The sequence below is a fragment of the Podarcis gaigeae genome (assembly GCF_964106915.1).
Source record: "Podarcis gaigeae genome assembly, chromosome: 5".
Taxonomy (NCBI): domain Eukaryota; kingdom Metazoa; phylum Chordata; class Lepidosauria; order Squamata; family Lacertidae; genus Podarcis; species Podarcis gaigeae.
This window is the reverse complement of record NC_139681.1, coordinates 13575611-13597836: the sequence shown is the minus strand read 5'-3', so window position 1 is coordinate 13597836 and position 22226 is coordinate 13575611. Positions and strand designations below refer to the sequence as shown.

Below are 22226 nucleotides of genomic sequence, written 5' to 3'. Positions count from 1 at the left end.
GAGGGCTATCTTTTTCGGGGAATGGATTAATTAGCCTTTTCCCTTCCTGGCATTTTGCCTCATCTAAATCACCTTCTCCGTCTTGCTTTTCTGCAAGCACGAGGGGAAAAAATTCAGGGACTTTGTATCTTGTCCCTTATGGGTTGGAAAGCAAGCAGGAGAGAATGATTTTGAGAAGACAAAATGTCAGAAGGGAAAAGGGTTAAGCAGCCCACCCGTGGTTCTCTCATTGAAACTAGCAGCCTTCCACAGTTGCTTTTCTTCACTTGACCAGTGGTTGTGGACAGTTCTGGGCCCCTTGGGACAAACCAGTGTATTGAACATTCAGTGGCAGCACCACCTCCACTGTCTACAGCAGGGGTGGAGAACCTTTTCAGCCCAGCAGGTTGGAGCCTGAGGTTCACCACCCATGGCAGATCACCTGATATCACCATAGAATCACAGATGACATCTTTGAGATAAATGTTCTTCGTAGAAGCTTTACTATGAGCTGTACAATCTGTGAGTAAGCCTTTCGCTTCAGCAATTATTTCCCCCACAAACATTTCACAGTATTGGAATATTTAAGCTGTTTGGTTCTTATTCAAATCAGAATATCTATAACACTGCAAACCTCTTTCAGATCCTTGACTGATTGTGTTTCACGGCTAGGTCTTGACTCCAGTCTCCCAGTCTTCTTGTCAATTTTTATACAAATATGGTTATGACAGTTCACTTATATTTACAGTGCAGCCTACGATGCTATCCTTGAAAGAAATGTAGCAATCAAGAAGCTAAGTCGGCCATTTCAGAACCAAACCCATGCCAAACGAGCCTACAGAGAGCTTGTCCTCATGAAGTGCGTAAACCACAAAAATGTAAGTACATTTGTTCATCGTTTAAATATCAACGATAAGGGTCAGACTAGATGTGAGATCATTCTTACTCATGCATTTGCCACATTTGTGTGTAAAGATGGACAAACTGATCCTGTTTCTTTCACTATTGTTAACCTTTTGTTGTAAAAATAAGCATCCCATTATCCTCTTTAATGCTTAAATAGGACAGACATCACGTCTAATTTGGCATAGCAAGAAAATAGCAAATAGGATACAGGACGGTTTAATTTGCTAGAAATGGATTATATTTTATTATGTTGATTTATACTATACTATCTTGATGATACTATACTGAATTGATGGGTTTTGGACATCAGCAATTTGGTATCTGTAAAATATTTACGTACGTCTTCGGCTAAACCTCACAAAGCGTTTTACATAAAAAGATGAAAACATGTGCAAATTAAAACTATATAACAAAACAAAGATAAGCTACAAGGAAAAATAACACTTTCCCCCATTCTCCATTTATTTATTTATTTCCACCCATCCTACCCTACTCATGCAAAGCTAAAATTGCATAAGTAAATTAAGTGTAAGATGAGAGTTACCTGTATACAGTACAGCTAGTTGGGCTTGTCTTTGAGGTTATAGGTGAAAATGTGAGAGAGCTTCAGTGAAGTTCTGATTTGATCAAATGCTATGTTTTCTTGCGTGTTTCTTTTTGCATTTATTACTTAACTCACTTAGAGACAAACAGACTTTGTGGGCCTTCATTGTGACTTGTTTCTTTCCCATAGATAATTGGCCTATTGAATGTCTTTACCCCACAGAAATCACTGGAAGAATTTCAAGATGTGTAAGTATAATTTTTTTGTAAAACTTGTTCGGCGAGTACATTACGAGTGCACAATTGATTGTATGACCTAAGTTGCTGCTCTCGTCTGATTTTACGTTTTGATGTTCTTCAAAAGTTACATAGTGATGGAGCTCATGGATGCAAATCTCTGCCAAGTGATTCAAATGGAGCTCGACCATGAACGAATGTCCTATCTCCTCTATCAAATGCTGTGCGGCATTAAGCATCTTCACTCAGCTGGAATTATACATAGGGTTAGTGAGATTATTGCCATTGTTTTAACATTCCTGTTTGGGGAGTATTTTTCTTTGCTGTTAAGCCAACGAAGATTGCTGTTCACTTGAAATAAAACTGCCATGGTGGCTATGTTTTAAACCAACAGCAGTTTCAAAACAGCCTTCAAACGCAGACCTATGTACAACACACTATAGTAGTCAACCCTATATCTTACTACAAGATAAGCAGATGAAAGGCACTCCCTAGCAGAGAGGCCACCTGTCTGGTCATTCGTCCAGATTACAAACTTAATCCTTTAGGGCAGGGTTGGGGAACCTGTAGCCTTCTAGATGTTGTTGAATTCCAACTCCCATTGTCCCCAGGCAGCATGAGACTTCTGGCTGCAAAAACTCCTCCCCACACTTGTATCATAATTACCAGTTTGTTTTTTATCTTCTACCGGGGACTTTCATGCTTGTCTTAGAATAATCTAAACAAAATTTTTTTTTCTTCCAGTAGCACCTTAAAGACCAACTAAGTTAGTTCTTGGTATGAGCTTTCGTGTGCATCTGAAGAAGTGTGCATGCACACGAAAGCTCATACCAAGAACTAACTTAGTTGGTCTTTAAGGTGCTACTGGAAGGAAAAAAAAATTTGTTTTGACTATGGCAGACCAACACGGCTACCTATCTGCAATTAGAATAATATCTCTCTCTCTCTCTCTCTCTCTCTCTCTCTCTCTCTCTCTCTCTCTTTCTTGAAAGGATTTGAAACCTAGCAATATAGTAGTAAAATCTGACTGCACGCTGAAGATTCTTGACTTTGGATTAGCTAGAACAGCAGGAACCAGCTTTATGATGACACCTTATGTTGTGACTCGTTACTACAGAGCACCAGAAGTCATCCTAGGGATGGGATACAAAGAAAATGGTCAGCAACTTTCATTTTGTCCCTTAACATAATGTGCTTTATATCTTCTGTCCCTACACCCTGCACGTTACATTTTACATTTTTCTCAGCTGCTGAAACTTATTTTTTAAAATAACACCATTACCTAAGTATGCTAAATGCTTAATCCCACTATGTTGTGTTGAAAGCATGTTAGGAAATACTATTTATGCATTGAGGAAACATAGGATGTTTAGATAAAATATGCTCTTGGGGCAGTGTTTTATTCTATCTCCACAAATAACACTTTCCCACTCTATGCTAAGTCCCCCTTGATCTCATGTTTGACATGGAGGTTACAATTTTAAGCTCAGTTATCTAGAACTGATGATGGAAATGGATGTAAAACTTCATTCAAGCCACACCCAGTTATCAGCTTTTATCCTGCAAAAGCTGCAGTGTGGTGGCTGCTGCTTGTAGCCTGAGATGGTGGCCAATATCCCACCTTCTCTGGGGATTGGAGAGGCAGGTGGATTTCTGTTGCAAATTTACATTTACTAAAAGCTTTCCCCACCATCTCCAAATAATGAAGGTGAATGAATAGGTAGGCTTTCCCAGAGAGATAAAGACAGATGAATGATCAGAAGCAGCAGTTGCTCCTTGCATCTAGTACTTACACAATCCTTCCTGCTGTGTGGCTATGAGAGAGGCGTAACTGTGGAGATGACAGCTGCTCCTTTCCTGCTATCCCTGTGGGCAGCACTGAAGGGAGAATTAGTCAAGCAATGGCTGTAAGATGCACCTGCCTCCGCTTCCAAGATCTCACTTGTCATCTTCCTCTGGGAAGCCGTACTGCTCAGTCACACTCCTTTGTACACTCTCGGGTGGCGCTGTGGGTTAAACCACAGAGCCTAGGACTTGCTGATCAGAAGGTTGGCGGTTCGAATCCCCGTGACGGGGTGAGCTCCCGTTGCTCGGTCCCAGCTCCTGCCAACCTAGCAGTTCGAAAGCACCTCAAAGTGCAAGTAGATAAATAGGTACCACTCCAGTGGGAAGGTAAACAGCGTTTCCGTGTGCAGCTCTGGTTCACCAGAAGCGGCTTAGTCATGCTGGCCACATGACCTGGAAGCTGTCTGCGGACAAACGCCGGGTCCCTCGGCCAGTAAAGTGAGATGAGCGCTGTAACCCCAGAGTCGGTCACGACTGGACCTAATGGTCAGGGGTCCCTTTACCTTTACCTTACTTAGAAGAGAGGAAACCATGTTTGCTGCTTTTATAGAGTTATCTACCATTTCTTCTTGCTTGTCCTCAGCCTCTCTCCGGGCAAGTGTTAGGGAGAGGATTGGGACACTAGAACATAGAAAGCTGCCTTATACTGAGCCAGGCCAGCTTTCTCACATCTGATGTCCTATGTGATCCCAGGTGTAGGGCAGGTCGAGATGTAGCTGCCAATGTACCACCAGGAGCTGTAAAGTGCACTCCTGATTGTGCCCTGGCAAGGGAAAGCAGGCTTCAACTCTCCCACTCATCAGCGGGTGGATGGTAGAGTCAAAGCCTGCTTCATCACCTGCGCTAACAAGTTCCCCAGAGCCACAATTCTCGGAGTGGCTTAACAACCAGTCCCATTTATTTATTTACTTAGTACTAAATAGATTTATATACCGTCCTTCATCACAAGCTATCAGGGCGGTTCACAAGATAAAAATACAAGGTAAAAGCACAAATACATACCGTATTGGCACGAATATAAGCCACACCCGAATATAAGCTGCAGCTTTAAAACTGAAGGGGGAAACACCCCCCCCCCCCAAATATAAGCCGCTCCATTCCTCACTGCTCCTGGCTGCATACTGGGCGTGGGGGAAGCCATGCTGCGTTGCTGGCGGCCTTTCCCCTTCCTTGCTCTCTCCCTTCCCGGCCTTGGGTGAGAGGACAGGGGACTATGCGCAGGGCGGGCGCTGTTTTGCCACGCTCCTGGCGCTGTTTGCCCCGCACTCCTGGTTGCATACCGTAAGGTCACAAATATAAGCCGCACTTTAACTTTTCATGGTCAGAATTTGGGGGGGAAATTGTGGCTTATATTCAGGCCAATACAGTAGTTAAAACAAAAACAACAATAGTTAAGATGAAAACAAAAGGGAGTGAGGGGAATAGGGGTTTCCTAAGCACCTATAACTAACTGCGGCTCCAAGAATTACTTAGGGGAAGCCATGACTCTTTAAAGTGGTGCCAGAGTGATTGAAATGTATTGCGTGAATGTGGTTTCTGTCAAGGACCTCAGAACTCTACTGCTTTAAGAGGTTCTGATGAACAGGAGCAGGAAATTCCCTACTGGAAAAGGAAAAGCTAATTTGCCTTGAAGTTGACCACGTTGTCTATAACAATGTGATGCTTGTTTGTTTATTAAATCTCTGTACCACACTTCATCTGAAATCACAAGGCAGTTTACAAAATAAAAACACAGAAATACATACCATAATAGGAAACAAAAACAATACCCCGTTCTCTCTCACATAGATTGCTTAATTGGCCAAAGGCCTGGGAGGAGAGGGATGTTTATGCCTGGCACCTAAAGATATGTGACAAAGAGCTTCCCACAAACAGGGAGCCAGTATAGAAAAGGTCTGCTCTTGTGATTCTACCCTCCGAACCTCCCATGGAGGAGGCACAGGAAGAAGGACCACAGAGGGTGATTGCAGGGTCTGGGTTGGTTCATATGGGGAGAGGTATTGCAGTCCTGAGCTGTTTTAAGGCTTTATAGGTCAAAACCAGCACTTTGGAATGGGCCTGGAAACTAATTGGCAGCCAGTGCAGTCAGGCAAAGAACGACGTTGCATGCTCAAACCATCCCCGGTGTTAGCACACCAGTCCACCATAGGAAGCTGTTTCAGGGAGCCCTGGTATAAATTTAGGGGTACCTTGTGATAAGAAAGGATGCTGTGCTTGGAATTCAAGGGGGACACTTTTTGCATAGCAGCTGCCTTAGCTCCAGTGACGCAGCCTTGTTTGTGGCACATTCTTCCCAGAGAAGGCTCTCCATATGGATGCCACTCAACTTACCTTGGATGATGGTGCTCCTGGAGAAGAGACTCCAGAGGTGAACGAAGTACATAGGCAGGTTGTGATGGGAGCAGATATCTGTTCAGGTACCTGTGTGAAAAGCACAACTACAAGTGTTTAGTTAGAAACTTGTACCCCACTTTGAATTGTGCTCAGAAATGGCCTGGAAGTTCTCTTGATACCCTCCAGGCAGTCCTGGTGGCTGTATTATGAGCTAATGGTAGTTTCCAAGCAGTCTTCAGAGGCAGGCACGTGTATAGTACATTAGAGCACTCAACACTAGATGTTTATCAGAGCATGGATAATTGTGACCAGGCTGTCTCCATCCTGGAGAGATCCCAGCTGGTATGCCATCCTAAACTGATAAAAGACACTCTTTTGGCACAGAGGCTATCTGGGCCTTTGGTGACAAGGGTGCATCTAGGAGCCAGCCTTGATATTTTAGAGGGAGTGCAACCCATCTAGAACCGGTTGAACACAGTCTGAATAGATGAGCCACCTACCCCACTGATATTCTACCTTTTTGAGATTGATTAATTCTCATTACTAATTATGAACCTGTGTGTATTTTCCTCTGTCATTTCAGCTGTTTGTTAAGGAATTTGGTTATTGTTAATCTTTTCTTAATGAACAAGATTTTTTTTTTTTTTTAAAAAAAGCTTTCAAGTATTGAGGGTTTACACTACTTCCGCTTAGCAAGTTGCATTGAAATGTAATTGGAGCTATGTAAGGACGCTATTCTCCTGTGACCATTATTGCTTCCATTGGGTCCCACTCAGAATACGTTTTGGACATATGGAGCTGTGTGTGTGTGTGTGTTCTAAAAATACGTTTACAGCTTGATCCCATGATTGCTTCTTCCTTTTTGGTGCTTTCTCTGCAGATAGTAAAATGCAGTCATGCCCTCCTGCTTCTTTAATTTTCAGTGACAATTTGCTTTGCTTCTTCTTTTTGTGCTACAAACATAGTGGATTTATGGTCTGTTGGGTGCATTATGGGAGAAATGGTTTGCCACAAAATCCTCTTTCCAGGAAGGGACTGTATCCTTGTACTGCTGCAGCATGTGAATTTTTTGGTAACTAATACCTTGTGACTCTCTTCCCCCTTTGTCCCCCCCCCCCCAATATTCCTTGGAAAATGCTTATAACTCCCTCCACCCACCCTTAAAAGGCTTATAATTATTTCCTCTGGATAAGTATAAAAATTATTAGAATAAATTTGGTTCTATTGAGGCTGCATTTAGCAGTAGGAAATAGTCTCTGCTGGTATGATAGCAAGCACATCTTCACTTTTCTCATTCATTTTCATCCTGCACTGCTCTTTATTATCATTGGTTTTTTTTTCCTTTTAAAGTCCTTTTTGCTTTTCTTTTAATCAGTTAATGTCATTGCATTTTGTTTTCAGTTGACATTTGGTCAGTGGGGTGCATCATGGGAGAAATGATCAAAGGTGGTGTATTATTTCCTGGTACAGACCGTATCCTTACTTTGGGCCTAGAACTGAATGATCAAAAGTCAAATGTATTCTAGCATTTTCCTTTTCAACATCAAATAATGCTGTCTCCAGCTGCCGAGGCTTTAAAATTCTATTGTTTCAAACATGTTTACAGTTTGCTGTTTGCCCCAAATAAGAGCATAGGCCTACTTGCTTTGTAAACAAAGTGGTTTTTATGGGCTCCAGAACAGTAAAAAGTTTTGTGTTGATTAACAGTTCCACCAGCCGGAGGAACACCTTGTATGGTTTTGTCTTTGTGTGATTTGGCTTGAACACAGAAGTGTTTCTAGTGGGCAGCATGTGCAAAATTAGTGAGATCTATTTAATATCCTTCTGCTTTTTTCCTCTGTAACTTTATTTTCTGCATTTTCTCCTTTCTATTGAGTACTCAAGTATATTGTCTTAATTGTTTATGTTTAGGTTATGTCCTAACAGAGCTAGTTATTTAACATTCTGTTAATCTTCATTTGTGTGTGGACACTTTCATTAGTGGTACTGCTATACTCCTTGTTAGCAATCATTTCTCACTCTTATAACGTATTTTGCTACAAGTGATTCCCTGACTGATGCAGAACTGTTCTTGGCTTAGATTGAGGTATGGGGAGAAGACTGATTGGTTTACTGGGTTTGATGGGACAAAAGCACCACACCCTGTACAGTGGTACCTCAGGTTAAGTACTTAATTGGTTCTGGAAGTCTGTATTTAACCTGAAGCGTTCTTAACCTGAAGTTGACTTTCCCATTGAAAGTAATGGAAAGTGGATTGATCCGTTCCAGATGATGAAAAAACACCCGCTAAAACAGCAATTTAACACGAATCTTACTGTTTCACGAGACCATTGATCCATAAAATGAAGGCAATAATCAATGTACTGTACTATAAAATAAATAAGACAGTATTTTAGATGGAAAAAATTAAAATTTATTTCCAAACTCACTGTTTGGAGGGGGCTCTGGGTCCTCTTCCACAATCACAATTGGCTTGGCTCCATGCATTCGTGGAGGCCTCAGAGAGCTCCTGCGGCTGGAGCCCAGTCGCAGAGCCTCTGCAGCCACCGTGGATGCCAGGGCTTGGCTCCCGACATCCGCAGAGCCGCTCTAGGCACTGCGAATGTCAGGGCTTGGTTCCTGGCATTCGCAGAGCCGCTCTAGGCACCGCGGATGTTGGGGCCTGGCTCCCGGCATTCGCGGAGCCGCTTTAGACACCGGGAATGTCGGGGCTTGGTTCCCAGCATTCGCGGAGCCGCTCTAGACACCGGGAATGTCGGGGCTTGGTTCCCAGCATTCGCGGAGCCGCTCTAGACACCGGGAATGTCAGGGCTTGGTTCCCAGCATTCGCGGAGCCACTCTAGGCATTGCGGATGTTGGGGTTTGGTTCGCGGCATTCGCGGAGGCCTCAGAGAGCTCCGTAGGCCCCACCGATGTCCGGGTTTGCCTCCAGGCAGCGGCGAGGCCTCTGAGAGCTTGGACAACTTACTTCCGGGTTACAATCATTTGTAACCCGAAAAACCGTAAGCTGAAGCGTTCGTAACCCGAGGTACCACTGTACTGTCAATCTTCTTGATATTCCCTGCAGTGTGATTAATAGGGCAAGGGGTGTTTTGGAAGACACTTTGTCAAGTGATGATCACAGGTTTCCCCAAATTACCAGACATTCAAAACGGAGAGATACAGAAGTCATGGGAGAGTTCAACTACCCTGATATCTGTTGGAACTCAAATGCTGCCAGGAATGTAAGGTCCAGCAAATTCCCCAGTTGTCTTACTGACAATTTCATTTCCCAGAAGGTAGAAGACACAACGGGGGATCATCTCTCTTGGTCCTGGTCCTCACCAACAGGGAGGAGGTGAGCTGATCGATGAAGCAGAAGTACTGGGAACCTTGGGAGGAAGTGATCACGTCTTCTTGGGTTTCATTATACAGAGGCAATATAAAGCTGAGGGTGGTCAAACATGCACTCTGGACTTTAAGAAGGCTGATTTCAAAAAGCTTAAGGAGCTAGTGGGTGAGATCCCATGGTCAGAAATAGTCAAAGAGAAGGGATGGGAGTTTTTCAAAGGTGACATATTGACGGCACAAATGCAGATGAGTCCAACAAGAAAGAATAGTGAGAGGCACCTAAAGAAACCGGTGTAGCTGCACAAGGAGCTTACAGATGAGCTGAGATTTAAGAAGGGCATGTATAAGACATTGAAGAAAAGGGAAATCATGAAGGAGGAGTATACCTGAGTAACCTACAGCTGCAGGGAGATGGCCAGGGGCAAGAATACCTACGTATACGGTATATAAATATATGGATGGTTTCTTTGGCTATGCTCAAAGCAAGAGGAGGATATATTATAGCCATCTTTAAATATCTAAATGGCTATCACATGGAAGATGAAGCAAGCTTGCTTTCTCTGGCTCCAGAGAGCAGGAGCCAAACCAATGGATTCTAGTTACAAGAAAGGAGATTCCGACTAAACAGGAAGAACTTTCTGACAGTAAGAGCTGTTTGATAGTGGAACAGCCTCGCTTAGGAGGTGGTGGACTCTCCTTCATTGGAGGTTTCTAAGTACAAGTTGGATGGCCATCTGTCATGGATGCTATAAACGAGATTCCTGCATAGAAGGGGATTGGACTCGATGACTCTCAGGATCCCTTCCAACTCTACAATTCTATGATTCTGTGAACTATTGATTTCCTAAGAGTACTTCTTGGCTCAGGACCATAAGATCAGCAGACATTATACAGAGAGTAAAGTTAATAAGCTACGTTCACATAGGTGTTCCCTATATGCTAAATAGTTTGCTACTGGGTTTGTATGGTGTGGCAGACGATTTTGAAATTTGATATTGAATCTTGGGTTGTGATGTCTTATTATGTTGATTAGGCTACTGATTGGAGAACTCAGATTAGTTCAACTGGATCAATTATATGTGAGCTTTCGTATTTTTATTCTCAAGGTTTAAAAATCGTTAGTATGGTGAAAGAAAATAGTTTCAGTTAAACCTGTTGCCAGATTGTTTAGAAGGAAGTAATATTCAGGTATCTTCCCATGTAGTTTTCCTGCTAAGTTTTCTAAACTCTCCAGAACAGTCTTGAACGTGGCAGTTCTAACATTGGAGGGGGAAACTCAGATTTTCAGTTGATTCAAATTCTTTCTGTTTTCTATACTTTTCTGAAAGCCTCTAAGTGGCATTTTGAAATGCATGAGATCCTGTGCGCCAGGTGAGACAGGCCCTTGTTGAGATCGTAGCAAAAAGAGCAGTTATTTGATTTAGCCATCATTGGTTCTCTAACAAGTTATTGTTGGCCATAGCTCTCCCATTTATTGTTGGTGTAGTTTTAACATGGCCTTTGTCCTGAAGGCTACATAAACAATTTTCCTTAGCTGCTTCACCTCAGATATTGATCAATGGAATAAAGTTATTGAACAACTAGGAACGCCGTGCTCAGAATTCATGAAGAAGCTGCAGCCAACAGTGAGGACATACGTGGAGAATAGGCCTAAATATGCTGGTTATAGTTTTGAAAAGCTCTTCCCGGATGTCCTGTTTCCAGTTGATTCTGAACATAACAAACTGAAAGGTAAGAGTTTTGTGCAGTGCTTCACTTTGCTTTCCACTGTGGCAGACACAAACCCACATGCCTCTTTCCCTTTCCAGCTCAGATGGAGGAGTCAGAGGCTAGTTTTGGTTCTGTGCTTCTATCCAGCAAATGCAGAACCAAAACAAAGCCCAGCCTTCTTTCCGTCTTTGAGAAGCGGGTTGAGATAATCCTCTGTTCCAGGGTTGGGACTATGCCTTGCATTTATCTTGCTCTCTAGAGGCTGGCTGACACAACGCCATGCTGAAAGTAGTGAGCAAGACTGTAGAGCCTTGCTTATAAACTACATTGATATTGAAGCAGCTAGTTTGGTTGTATTGCCAAATAAGCTGTTTGTTCCTTAATTTGCTTATGACTCTCACCCCAACCTTTCCCATGCTGCCCGAAATGTTTAAATTTAACATCCTATGTTACATGTTACTCCTGCAGCCAGTCAGGCAAGAGATTTGTTATCCAAAATGCTGGTGATCGACGCATCAAAAAGAATCTCAGTAGATGAAGCTCTACAGCACCCATACATCAATGTCTGGTATGACCCTTCAGAAGCAGAAGCAGTAAGTTTTATTTATTATTTAGAATCTGGATTCTTTTGCTGACAGGGACACCACCGATCATGGTGTCTGGTGCTGGAAGGTAGCCCAAAAGGTTGATTGTCTGCTCTACAGCTTATAGTTTACTCTTTACATTATTGAATTGGAGTTTCAGAAGGTTCAGGATAAGCTGAGCCAAAATGGGAGGCATTGCAAAAAGCTTTGACAGAATAGAAATCAACTCCCTTTTGAAGGAAAGTGGTCCTAAAACTACTTTGTTCTGAGATGATCCCTAGGCTCTGTTTGCCCTGGCACATAGCTAAATCTTCTCTTCTTTTTGTTTTTGAAGGCATGTTTTTGGGTTATGGACGCGCTGAACCCAGAAGTACCGGAACGGGTTACTTCTGGGTTTCGGCGCTCGTGCATACGCAGAAACACCAAAACATGCTTTGCGCATGCGCAAAAGCGCCTAATCGCATCACATGTGTGCGCAGACGCGGCACTGGGTTGTGAACGTGCCTCCCGCACGGATCACATTTGCAACCCAAGGTTCCACTGTAAACGAAAAGTAAAAAAACAAACCATATCTATATAAAGAGATTCTCTGAATCTCATGACTCCCCCCCCCCCATCCCCTCTATGGGGTCTCACAGCACATAGCTAAATCTGACTGGCTGTGTAGCAGCCATCATTATTTTTTTTAAAATTAAATATATTGGTCACTTTTTTTTTTGCTATGGCACCTCAAAGTGACTTATATTAAAAGCAACAACACACACATGAAAACCGGGGAAAGAAATACATTAAAACATCCCACACACTATAGAAGGCCATAGATAGTTAAAAGCCAAATGCCCCACGTATAATGCATTGCGCAGATAGGGGCGCAGCTTGGGCCATCAGCCGAAGCTGGTGGAAGGCACTCCGCACCACTGAGGTCACCTGAGTCTCAAGCGACAGCAATGGATGCAGAAGTACCCTTAAGCTATGTACCTGCTCCTTCAGAGGAAGTGTAGCCCACGGGTAGGCAAACTAAGGCCCAATCACCTTCTAAATCCGGCCCGCGGACGGTCCAGGAATCAGTGTGTTTTTACATGAGTAGAATGTGTCCTGTTATTCAAAATGCATCTCAGGGTTATTTGTGGGCCTGCCTGGTGTTTTTACATGAGCAGAATGTGTGCTTTTATTTAAAATGCATTTCTGGGTTATTTGTGGGGCATAGGAATTCGTTCATTTCCCCCCAAAAATATAGTCCGGCCCACACAAGGTCTGAGGGACAGTGGACCTGCCCCCTGCTGAAAAAGTTTGCTGACCCCTGATCACTGCAACCCCTTCAAGAGCAGGCGACTCCCCATCTGTCCAGTCTAGGGAACTGTCCATTAACAGTGCCTCAGTCGTAACTGGACTGAGTGTCAGCTTGCTGGCTCTCATCCAGTCCACTGCCAAGGCAAGATAGCGGCCCAGCACATCCACTGCCTCACCTGCTGATGTAAGGGAGAAATAGAGCTGTGTTTCGTTAGGATATTGCTCCAAAACTCCAGATGACCCCATTTAGCGGTTTCATGTCACGAAGCTAAGACTGCTTGCAAAAGAGGGAAAGGGAGATAAAATTTGGCTGCCAAATATCTGTGAAAAGGGTAGGATTAAGACCTGGCAGGGGGGGCCTTCAAAATAACTTGAAGAGCATTTGGCCCAGCACTAGATTATTATTATTATTATGCTTTTTTATGACTCCTACACATTATGTGCAAGCTTCAGAGTTTCTGAGTTATGCTGCAAGTGTCATTATATGAATCTTCATTTATTTATTTATGGGGCGGGATTTTCATTTGTATTGTCGGTTTCACTTTGCTGATGTCCAACTCATTGACGTCTTACGCATCATGGGGCAGGTTGGCACTCATAACTCCTAAGCCTTTATTATGCTGCATACAGCTAGTTGTAGCATTGGGATTCTTTTCCAGAAGTGGCTTGAGGAGACATTTTAGCACACGAATTAGCACTGCTGATTAGCAGCCTAAACATAGAGGGGACTCAGTGAATTTCAGAATCCTGCTGTATAGCAGGAAATGTAGGGAAATGCAAGTGGAATGCTGGGCATGTACCGTATTCCTACAAAGCAGTGTTGGTCAGCTTAGAGGCACAAGTGTAAGTTATGCCACTTCTTGTGGAAAAGGTCCATTTAAATTATCTATGTTTATGCATGTGATCGGGACGCGGGTGGCGCTGTGGGTTAAACCACAGAGCCTAGGACTTGCCGATCAAAAGGTCGGCAGTTCGAATCCCCAGGATGGGGTGAGCTCCCGTTGCTCGGTCCCTGCTCCTGCCAACCTAGCAATTCAAAAGCACGTCAAAGTGCAAGTAGATAAATAGGTACCACTCCGGTGGGAAGGTAAACAGCGTTTCCGTGCACTGCTCTGGTTCGCCAGAAGCGGCTTAGTCATGCTGGCCACATGACCCGGAAGCTGTACGCCAGCTCCCTTGGCCAGTAAAGCGAGATGAGCGCCGCAACCCCAGAGTCGGTCACGACTGGACCTAATGGTCAGGGGTCCCTTTACCTTTACCTCTAGGCATGTGATCAACATTGGGCCCTTGTCACAATACCCTCCCCCAGTAACATAGCAGGAACAAAAATTCTACATAATAATAGGTCCTTGAAGAATTTCATGGCTGGTGTGTAATTCAAAATAATAAATTGAGGGCCTGGGATCCTGGGATCAATACTGAAATTGAGAGTGTAAATTTATATTTGCTACCTTTTATTCAGTTTTCTGCCACATTTTTGTTTTCAGCCTCCTCCAAAGATACCAGACAAGCAGCTGGATGAAAGAGAGCACACAATAGAAGAATGGAAAGGTGAGGTTAATACTTTAAGTATTAATATTATTAGTAATGAAGCTTTTGCTGCACTGTTTTAAGATGCTAAAGTGTGGTGGGAACTGCATTTGCCCCCACAAACTGTGTTGGGAATAACAGCCCCCAACAATTTTCTAAATCAGCAGGTTCCTGAACACTTGGGTTGGTTGGTGGTTCTTTTTCTCAGCCTTTAGTCCTGTAACAACAACAACAACAACAACAACAACAATAATAATATTTTATTATGTATACCCTGCCCATCTGGCTGGGTTTTCCCAGCCACTCTGGGTGGCTTCCAACAGATGATCAAAAACAGAATAAAACTTCAAACTTTAAAAACTTCCCCATACAGGGCTGCCTTCAGATGTCTTCTAAAAGTCAGATAGTTGTTTATTTCCTTGACATCTGATGGGAGGGTGCCACTACCAAGAAGGTAGAACTTGTGCAAGCTTATTAATATATAGCTTATTTATATCTGCTGGATCAGACCAAAGGTCCATTTGGTTCAACATCCTGTTTCCAACCAGATGCCTTTGGGAAGCCCACAAATAGGGCAATGAATCGCAGGAGTACTGTACTTAATGTTCAGTTATCATTTTGTACTCACAGCTAGGTAAAGTACGAGATTGGTATCCATTATTTCAGTGCCTTCTTATGAAGGAAGTACAAAATCTAATCTGCATGTAGCTGGAAAAGAACAATGAGGTGTGGGTATCATGAATAAGTTAATTAAAGTGGAGTGAAAGAATACGATCCTGTGTAAGTATCATCATCTTTGCATGGCCAGGGAGGCAGTTAGTTGTATGGCTCAGAGTCATGCAGAAAAGGAGAGAACAAAGGTCAGAGAGAAACTTGGAACAAAATGTGTGGGAATTAAGAGTTATAAAAGGGGTTTCTCCTTGAACTTTGATAAAGGCATTGCTTTTAAAACCCCTTGCACATTTTAAGAATTGGGTGTTATAGTATCCATTAACTCTCTTTTGATATATCCAAATGGGATCTGTAAAGGCACTATAACGGCCACCTCTCTTCAGGACAGATATCCATGCCTCTGTATTTTTTCCCCTAGAATTCTAGCAGTGCAGCTCTTGGAAAAGGAACCCATTGTGTATTTGAAGTCTCTTATTTGGGTAGATTTTCTGTTTCTGATAGTGTTCTGAAGTTTTGCTAGTTTTGTGGTTGAAGAATCATTTGACGCAGAAGCATTTAAGGAAGCAAGCATTGCCTGCAGATATCGAGGAGTCGGGGTGGGTGTGGCCTTTTCAAAATGCTTTTTTATGTGCTCATCCTCAAGAAAACCCTGAAGCTGTTTGCTCAGTGAGTTGCTCAGTTTTGCAAAGTGGAGCAGAACGGCGGTATTTCACGGGTGCATTGTTTGACTTGCCTAATGTACTACATTCTCTGCTTTCTGCTTGATCAACAGAGTTATGTTCAATAGAACATGTGATACTTATTATATAGGAGTCTCTTTCTCTGGCTTGTTTGAAATACTGTATGGATAACACTATACCTGGTGATTTTCAGAGTTGATTTACAAGGAAGTTATGGACCTGGAGGAGAGAACCAAGAATGGCGTTATATGTGGACAACCGCCTCCTTTAGGTTGGTTTACAATAAAAGTGCTGTTCTGGTTTCTGCCGCTTAGCCCTCTTCAGGTGTTTGTGCTGGAGCATGGAGAAGGAAGCGAGGACAGCCCTTCCGCATTCCCCTCCACCTTCACTACTTGGAGACGAACTGTCTGTACCAGGCAACTTGCTCTACAGTACTCATGTGCATTTTACACACATACCCAGTTACCCATTATTGCCATGATACAGTAAGTCATTTTAGGAAACGGAAAGGGAAAGGGACCTGTGACCGTTAGGTCCAGTCGTGGCCGACTCTGGGGTTGCGGCGCTCATCTCGCTTTATTGGCCGAGGGAGCTGGCGTACAGCTTCTGGGTCATGTGGCCAGCATGACTAAGCCGCTTCTGGCAAACCAGAGCAGCGCACGGAAACACCGTTTACCTTCACACCAGAGCGGTACCTATTTATCTACTTGATGCGCTTTCGAACTGCTAGATTGGCAGGAGCAGGGACCGAGCAACAGGAGCTCACCCCGTTGCGGGAATTTGAACCGCCGACCTTCTGATTGGCAAGTCCTAGGCTCTGTGGTTTAACCCACAGCACCATCCACGTCCCAAATCATTTTAGAAGCCACTGCAAAATACTGTGATGGTGTATGCACATGCACTTCTGATTCACCTTCTTCCCCTGCAACAAGATGGCAGGTGTAGATCTGTTAATATCTGCATGCAGTAAATAGACCTGCCTCCTTCACTGTGAATAGGCATGTGCAGCTGTCTCAGGTCTGTGGGGCCTGTTTGGGTCTATCCAACCTCAGAAAAAGTCTTTGAGGGATACAAACACTAATCTCAATTCTCTGTTGCTAGATGTTACCTTAAGAACATGAGGTGGAATAATGAAGGAACAGGTTCAACATTTTTGTCTTACAAACATCCCATCAGTGCAAGCGTATCAGCTTGGCAGATGGAATTATCCAACCCCACAAAGCCAGTTGAGGAGGGGAAATCCCTGTTATGCAAGTGGAAAGCCTTGCTTGCGCTGGGCTTTTACTGGCAGGATCCATTTGGTGAATCCCATCCAGTTTTCAGTACTTACTCCATCAGCCCTTTCCCAAATCTTTGTGACTGCTGAACTCTGGAGAAATAACTCACTGAGTTAAAGCTGCTTCTCCACTTGAGCTCAGAGAGTTTTGCTAGTCTGCTTTCTGTCTGTCACTTTGAAAAAGCAGCTTTTGGGCCCCCCCAGAGAGACTGAGGACTTCAGGAAATCCCTGATCAGACTTGCATTGCCTAGCTAACAGTGTAATCTGACTTGGGCATATGCAAACCTCACCTGAATCACCCATGTTTGCCTTGTAATTCAGGAAGGAGATCCCTGTTGGTTACCTGGTCTTTGTTGGAGCCCTATAATTGGGGGAGGTTTTTTTTGTTTGTTTCCATTTTAAATAACTGGGAGTTAGACATCCTTGCTGATGTACTTCAGACCACTCAGAGATCTACTGGAGCCCATTTCTGGCGTAGACAACACACAGCAACTGCAACCTTTGCGCCAGGCAGGCAAGTCACCCTCCACTCTGCACACGTTTCATAAGCTCACCTGCGTCCCTAATGATGGAATCCCCCAACTTCCAGAGGCATATCCTCTGTGGGCATATTTGTTCATCCTACCAAAGGGTTCTTTTTTCTCTTCAGAGCATCTCCCACCTCCCAGGGCTTTCATTTTCTGTGACTGTGGAAGGCCTGCAACTCTGGCAGTGGGGTGCTGTTATCATATCCCTTGAAGGCCTTGTCCCCCAACCTCTCTGACTCTCAGCTTCCTGAAGTCAGCTGCCTTGGCCTCACGGGGACGAGTTTGATCCCTGAGGGCCAGGAGCTCATGGCACCAAGCACCCATCCACAACCTCTGTCCAGCAGAGAGGCATGTAATATTTTGCACAGTATGATTGATAGCCCCTAGACCCCTCCTGACTTTCTATCTATAGTGCCTGCTGTTTGTTAGGTAGATTTACTGTGGAGCTTGGCATTTCTTACATCAGTAGCTTTGTAGGGGAGTAATCTGCTCTGGCCTCCTCACTCCTACTGCCAAACTCACCAGCTAACATGACCCTTTGCCACAGGTTGAGATGCTTTGCCGACTGGGCCACCCTTTTTTTCTTTGCTCACAAAGTGGACTCCCTGGCTTGGTTGCCCCGATTTGTAGCCCTGACTAGCTTCCCCCAGCTGTTGCTGCAGACAGTTAGGTCAGGAGCGCCTTGTTAGAAAAATGCAAGGAGGAGTGGCTCAATTATTGGGCTGTACCCGGTTCCAGTGAGTAGAAATCTGAAATGGGATTTGGGGACATCTTGCCCCCCCCCCATGAATGGATTCTTTTTTGTCAGGGGGGTTGACAAAGGTGGGTTAAGGTAAAGATATGGGCAGTGAAGGACCTCTGGGATTGCAAGAAGTTGACTCCCTGTGGGACTTTTTAAAATTGAGCTGATTTTTAACTTACTTTGAAACTTAACCAAAAGCTGAGCTTTTAACTTGGATTGAGTCTTACCCTTCCACTTAGCTCATATGCAGCACTTATTAACTCTGCGATAAGCTTAATCTTGAGCTTCAACTGAGGGTGGTTGGTTGGTTTTTGTTTTAGAACCTAAGTTGCCCTCTAGCTTTAAGTTGTAACTTAGACTGTCTGGTTTTTTAAAACGGCACTGAAAGCTGACACTCGAGGGGTTGTTTTAAAGTTGATCCTAGTTTTTAACTGGTTTTAAGTGGAGCTGAAAGCTGAAACGTTTAACCTGGAATGAGAGCTAAGCTTACACTTAGCTGATGTGCTGTCCTGGGTAACCTAAAACTGAATTCTACAAGACTTAACTTTAACCAGCCTGTTATGAGCCAAGTGCATTAATGGCCAGTCAGAATGAAAACGAGCCAGTGAAGGAGGCCAGTCTCTCTGTAACCGAATTGATGTTCTGTTTCTCATAGCACAGGTGCAGCAGTGATCAATGGTTCTCGGCATCCCTCTTCACCGTCATCTGCCAATGACGACTCTTCAATGTCTACTGACCCAACATTGGCCTCCGATACAGACAGCAGCCTAGAAGCCTCCGCAGGCCCCCTGGGTTGCTGTAGATGACTACTTGACGTACTGGGGGACGGGGTTCTCTTAGTTACAAAAATTGGTGGTATTATTTGGGGGCGTGTTTTCAGAAGTAATTGTGGGATTCATTTCAGAGTGCTAATTTTAATTTAAGTTGCGTTTTAAAAGTAAGCCACAATACTTTCCTGTAATAAATTGTACAGTATTAATAATTTTTATCATGAGTTTTTAAATTTGCATATGTTTTACTACTGTGATGTGGACCTCGTTTTTAAAAATTACATTATTAAATGTAACATTGCTGTCCCATTTGTTACACGACAGCTTTATTTAAGGTTTACTTGAGTTTTGGAATCATTTTATTAGGGTATCTTTGTGTGTTGCACACCCTTTTTCAGTCCATAAGCTAAATGTTTTATTTTTAGCCATTTGAGTGGTTAAACTATCTAATTATAGGCTAAGGTATAGCCACGGAGATAGCAGTCCTGAACAGAGACATATCCTGTGGTATATAGGGAACATTATATAAGCTCTGACAATGTCACATTTTCTTGTGCCCAAAGGAATCACTGAAAACAAGATGAAGCATGATAGATCACGCCGCCTTTGCCATGCAAATTTAACTTGCCCCATAGTTAAATAGATTAACAATGCAATTCATGTTTCCCACACTGAATATGGTTCTGTGGTCCTCATTTCTCTACCTTCCTTGCATATTCAGGCTAGTGCATCTCTTAGTTTATAAAGCGCTCTTTCCCCCAAATTTAGCACTTTCTCCTTACACAGCATCCTGTCGCTTCAGGATCTGCAGCGAATGCATTGCATAAGATGATGCTGCAGAAACGTCCATTGTGCTGCACTGACAGTGTTCCTCTTTTGCCTCGCCGTGTCATTGGAGCGGCATAGAAACACACCCCCCCCCCCCCAAACTGGCAGTGGGTCATTCTGAAGCCATGAGAATTGGGTAGCAACTTTGGGCGCACTCCCTTAACAAAACAACAACAACCAACCATCAACAACGAACTATGTAGAAATGTTAAATATAATGTAAAATGGTGCTGCTCTTCACTGAAGTATGTTAACTGTTTACAGTGTACATTATTGAATGATATTTTTTGTGCAACCGATTAAGTTCTGTGTGAGTAAAACAATCATTGGGAATTTGTCCTTAGGAAATGCAATGTTTGTGAATTTAGGCTGTGCTGACTGCCTTGCGTAGATAGAAGTATTTTGTGTAGTGGATTTAAATGTGAACAAAACTGTACATCAGTGCTGCCTACAGAAGCAAATATTAAACGATAGCACAAGTATCTTGTTGGACACAACCATGAAGGCTGAGAGAATTGAATCTTGCCTGAAACTGTTTGGTTCTATCCATCCAGTTCTTTGGAAGCGAAAGTCTGTTTCTTTGCTTGCTTGCTTGCTTGCTTGCTTGCTTGTTTTTAAAGAGAGGCTACTTCTTTTCAAATTTTTGTTTGGTCTGTGTTTGTTTTCAGTGGCTGCAAGAAAAGCAAATGTTTTCAGGCAGCATGGGAGAAAACAGGATTGGGTGATTTCACATTGTTTGCCATTCTGGAAAGTGGCAGAATGGCAGGCAGTAGATTTGGCGGGTGGGTAGGGGAAGATGGGGAAACTTTGTCATGTGGTCCAGATTTTGATGATGTAGTGGCATTTATTTTCTAACCCTGCCCCTTACTACCCTCGGTAGGGCAATTCCATACCTCTTTCCATCCCAGAATATAATGGTGCCTTTGTAGACCCTGGCTTTCTTCTCGATCAATACTCTTTCAACCAGCTATATACCCCCCCACCCCATGCCTCTGCCAGTGAATTCACATAGATTCAAATAGAGCTATTGATTCATATGGGCCATTCTCGTTTTATCTTCTCCACTTCTTGGGGTCAGAAACAGCAAAGCAGAGAGACTAGCAGGAAAAAGCAATAAATGTATAAACCACAGGCAACAATAGCGGTGCTTTACCTGCTTAAGCTGAACTGCTACCACACTTTAAAGGGTTGGGGGGTTGTGTTCAGAACTAGGACCCCCTCCCTCTAGTTGTAGTGGGATTTACAAGGCTCTTACTTATGTTAAATATGTTTGTTTACTTTAATTTTGAACCATGACATCCTGGCAATGAGTAAAAGTGTGTCATCTTGTTATGGCCCTTGAGGAATGGGTGAGTTGATGTTTGAACCAGTGATGGCATTATGGACCCAGATTAGAGATTCTGATGCCCCCAGATCTTGAAACCAAAGTCTACAGCAGCCATCATATCTAGTTTGGTTATAGTTCTTAGAGCTGGTCTGAAAAATGATGCAAATGGTGCTCTTTTTTAATTTTTGGAAGCTCGCTTGACAACTCTTGAAAATTCCCAAGTCCTGAAGCCCACAGTACAGAATGATGGACAGAGTGGTGTCTTGAATGAATGTTTCCCTTTTCTATAGCTGGAAAAAATAATCAACACCTTAACTGAGGATTACACTCAGATGCTAAACAGTGTGCATGGGCTCTGTCTTGCTTGTGAGATTCTAAAGAGGCTTAACCACGTCTGGAAATTGGGCAGTGGATTACAGTCACTCTTATCTTTCTTTCCCCCGATCCCAGAAAAGCAATTTCTTCTTAAACATTTATTGTGCGCATATCTATTATCCAGCGTCTCACCTGCCTAGTTTCCCTGAAATGAACTTAATGCCATTTTTGCAAAACCTGTGAATGTTTCTGAACTGTTTAAATGCTGTTTTGCCTACTGGGTCCCTCAAATTCCATTGTTTGGTTGAAGGCACTTGACATTTTTTCGGGGCCTCCAACATTCTCCTTGTTGCCTACCCTATCTCATCTGAGAACATAACCACAGCCCTTCCCCACTATGTCAAACAGAACTAGTAGAGGCAGAAAGTAGGGCTACTTATAAAAATTATAATAAGCCACATGTTGTGCGAAACCACATCAGAGGAGGAGATTTGTGTGGCTTTTGGGCAGCTGGGTATTGTGGGTCAAACTCCAAAACACTTTTCAACAGAGGTTCTCCTAAAACGTAGCTTGTTTGGAAGGGGCATCATAGAACACATCCTAAACTTCATTGGAGGTTGAAGAGAATTGAATGGAAGTGAACCAGTAGCAGGGTTGTCCCTTCTGGTGAATGGAGCTCCATAAAATAATGCAGTCTGAGAGATGCCGGAGTCCTGGGGGATTCCTTGCTCACATCCTGCTTGTGGAATGCTTCTGGGGAGACTCACCTGGAGCCTTCATTGTACATCTTTAGGTACCAG

General features: G+C 43.4%; 1 protein-coding gene across 5 annotated transcripts in view; it reads left to right on the top strand.

Moving 5' to 3' along the window:
* MAPK8 (mitogen-activated protein kinase 8) overlaps positions 1–20281 on the top strand; it is a 28338-nt gene extending 8057 nt beyond the window's left edge. Inside the window, exons 4-13 of one of the 5 annotated variants that reach the window (XM_083738467.1) lie at positions 728–857; positions 1619–1677; positions 1793–1931; positions 2658–2823; positions 7246–7317; positions 10723–10905; positions 11353–11477; positions 14246–14309; positions 15834–15911; positions 18842–20281. In XM_083738467.1, the coding sequence (XP_083594593.1) occupies positions 728–857; positions 1619–1677; positions 1793–1931; positions 2658–2823; positions 7246–7317; positions 10723–10905; positions 11353–11477; positions 14246–14309; positions 15834–15911; positions 18842–18858 (1033 nt within the window). In that variant the 3' untranslated portion in view covers positions 18859–20281. The other 4 variants (XM_083738468.1, XM_083738466.1, XM_083738465.1 and 1 more) reach the window with 4 other exon arrangements.
* Positions 20282–22226: the final 1945 nt, after the last annotated feature.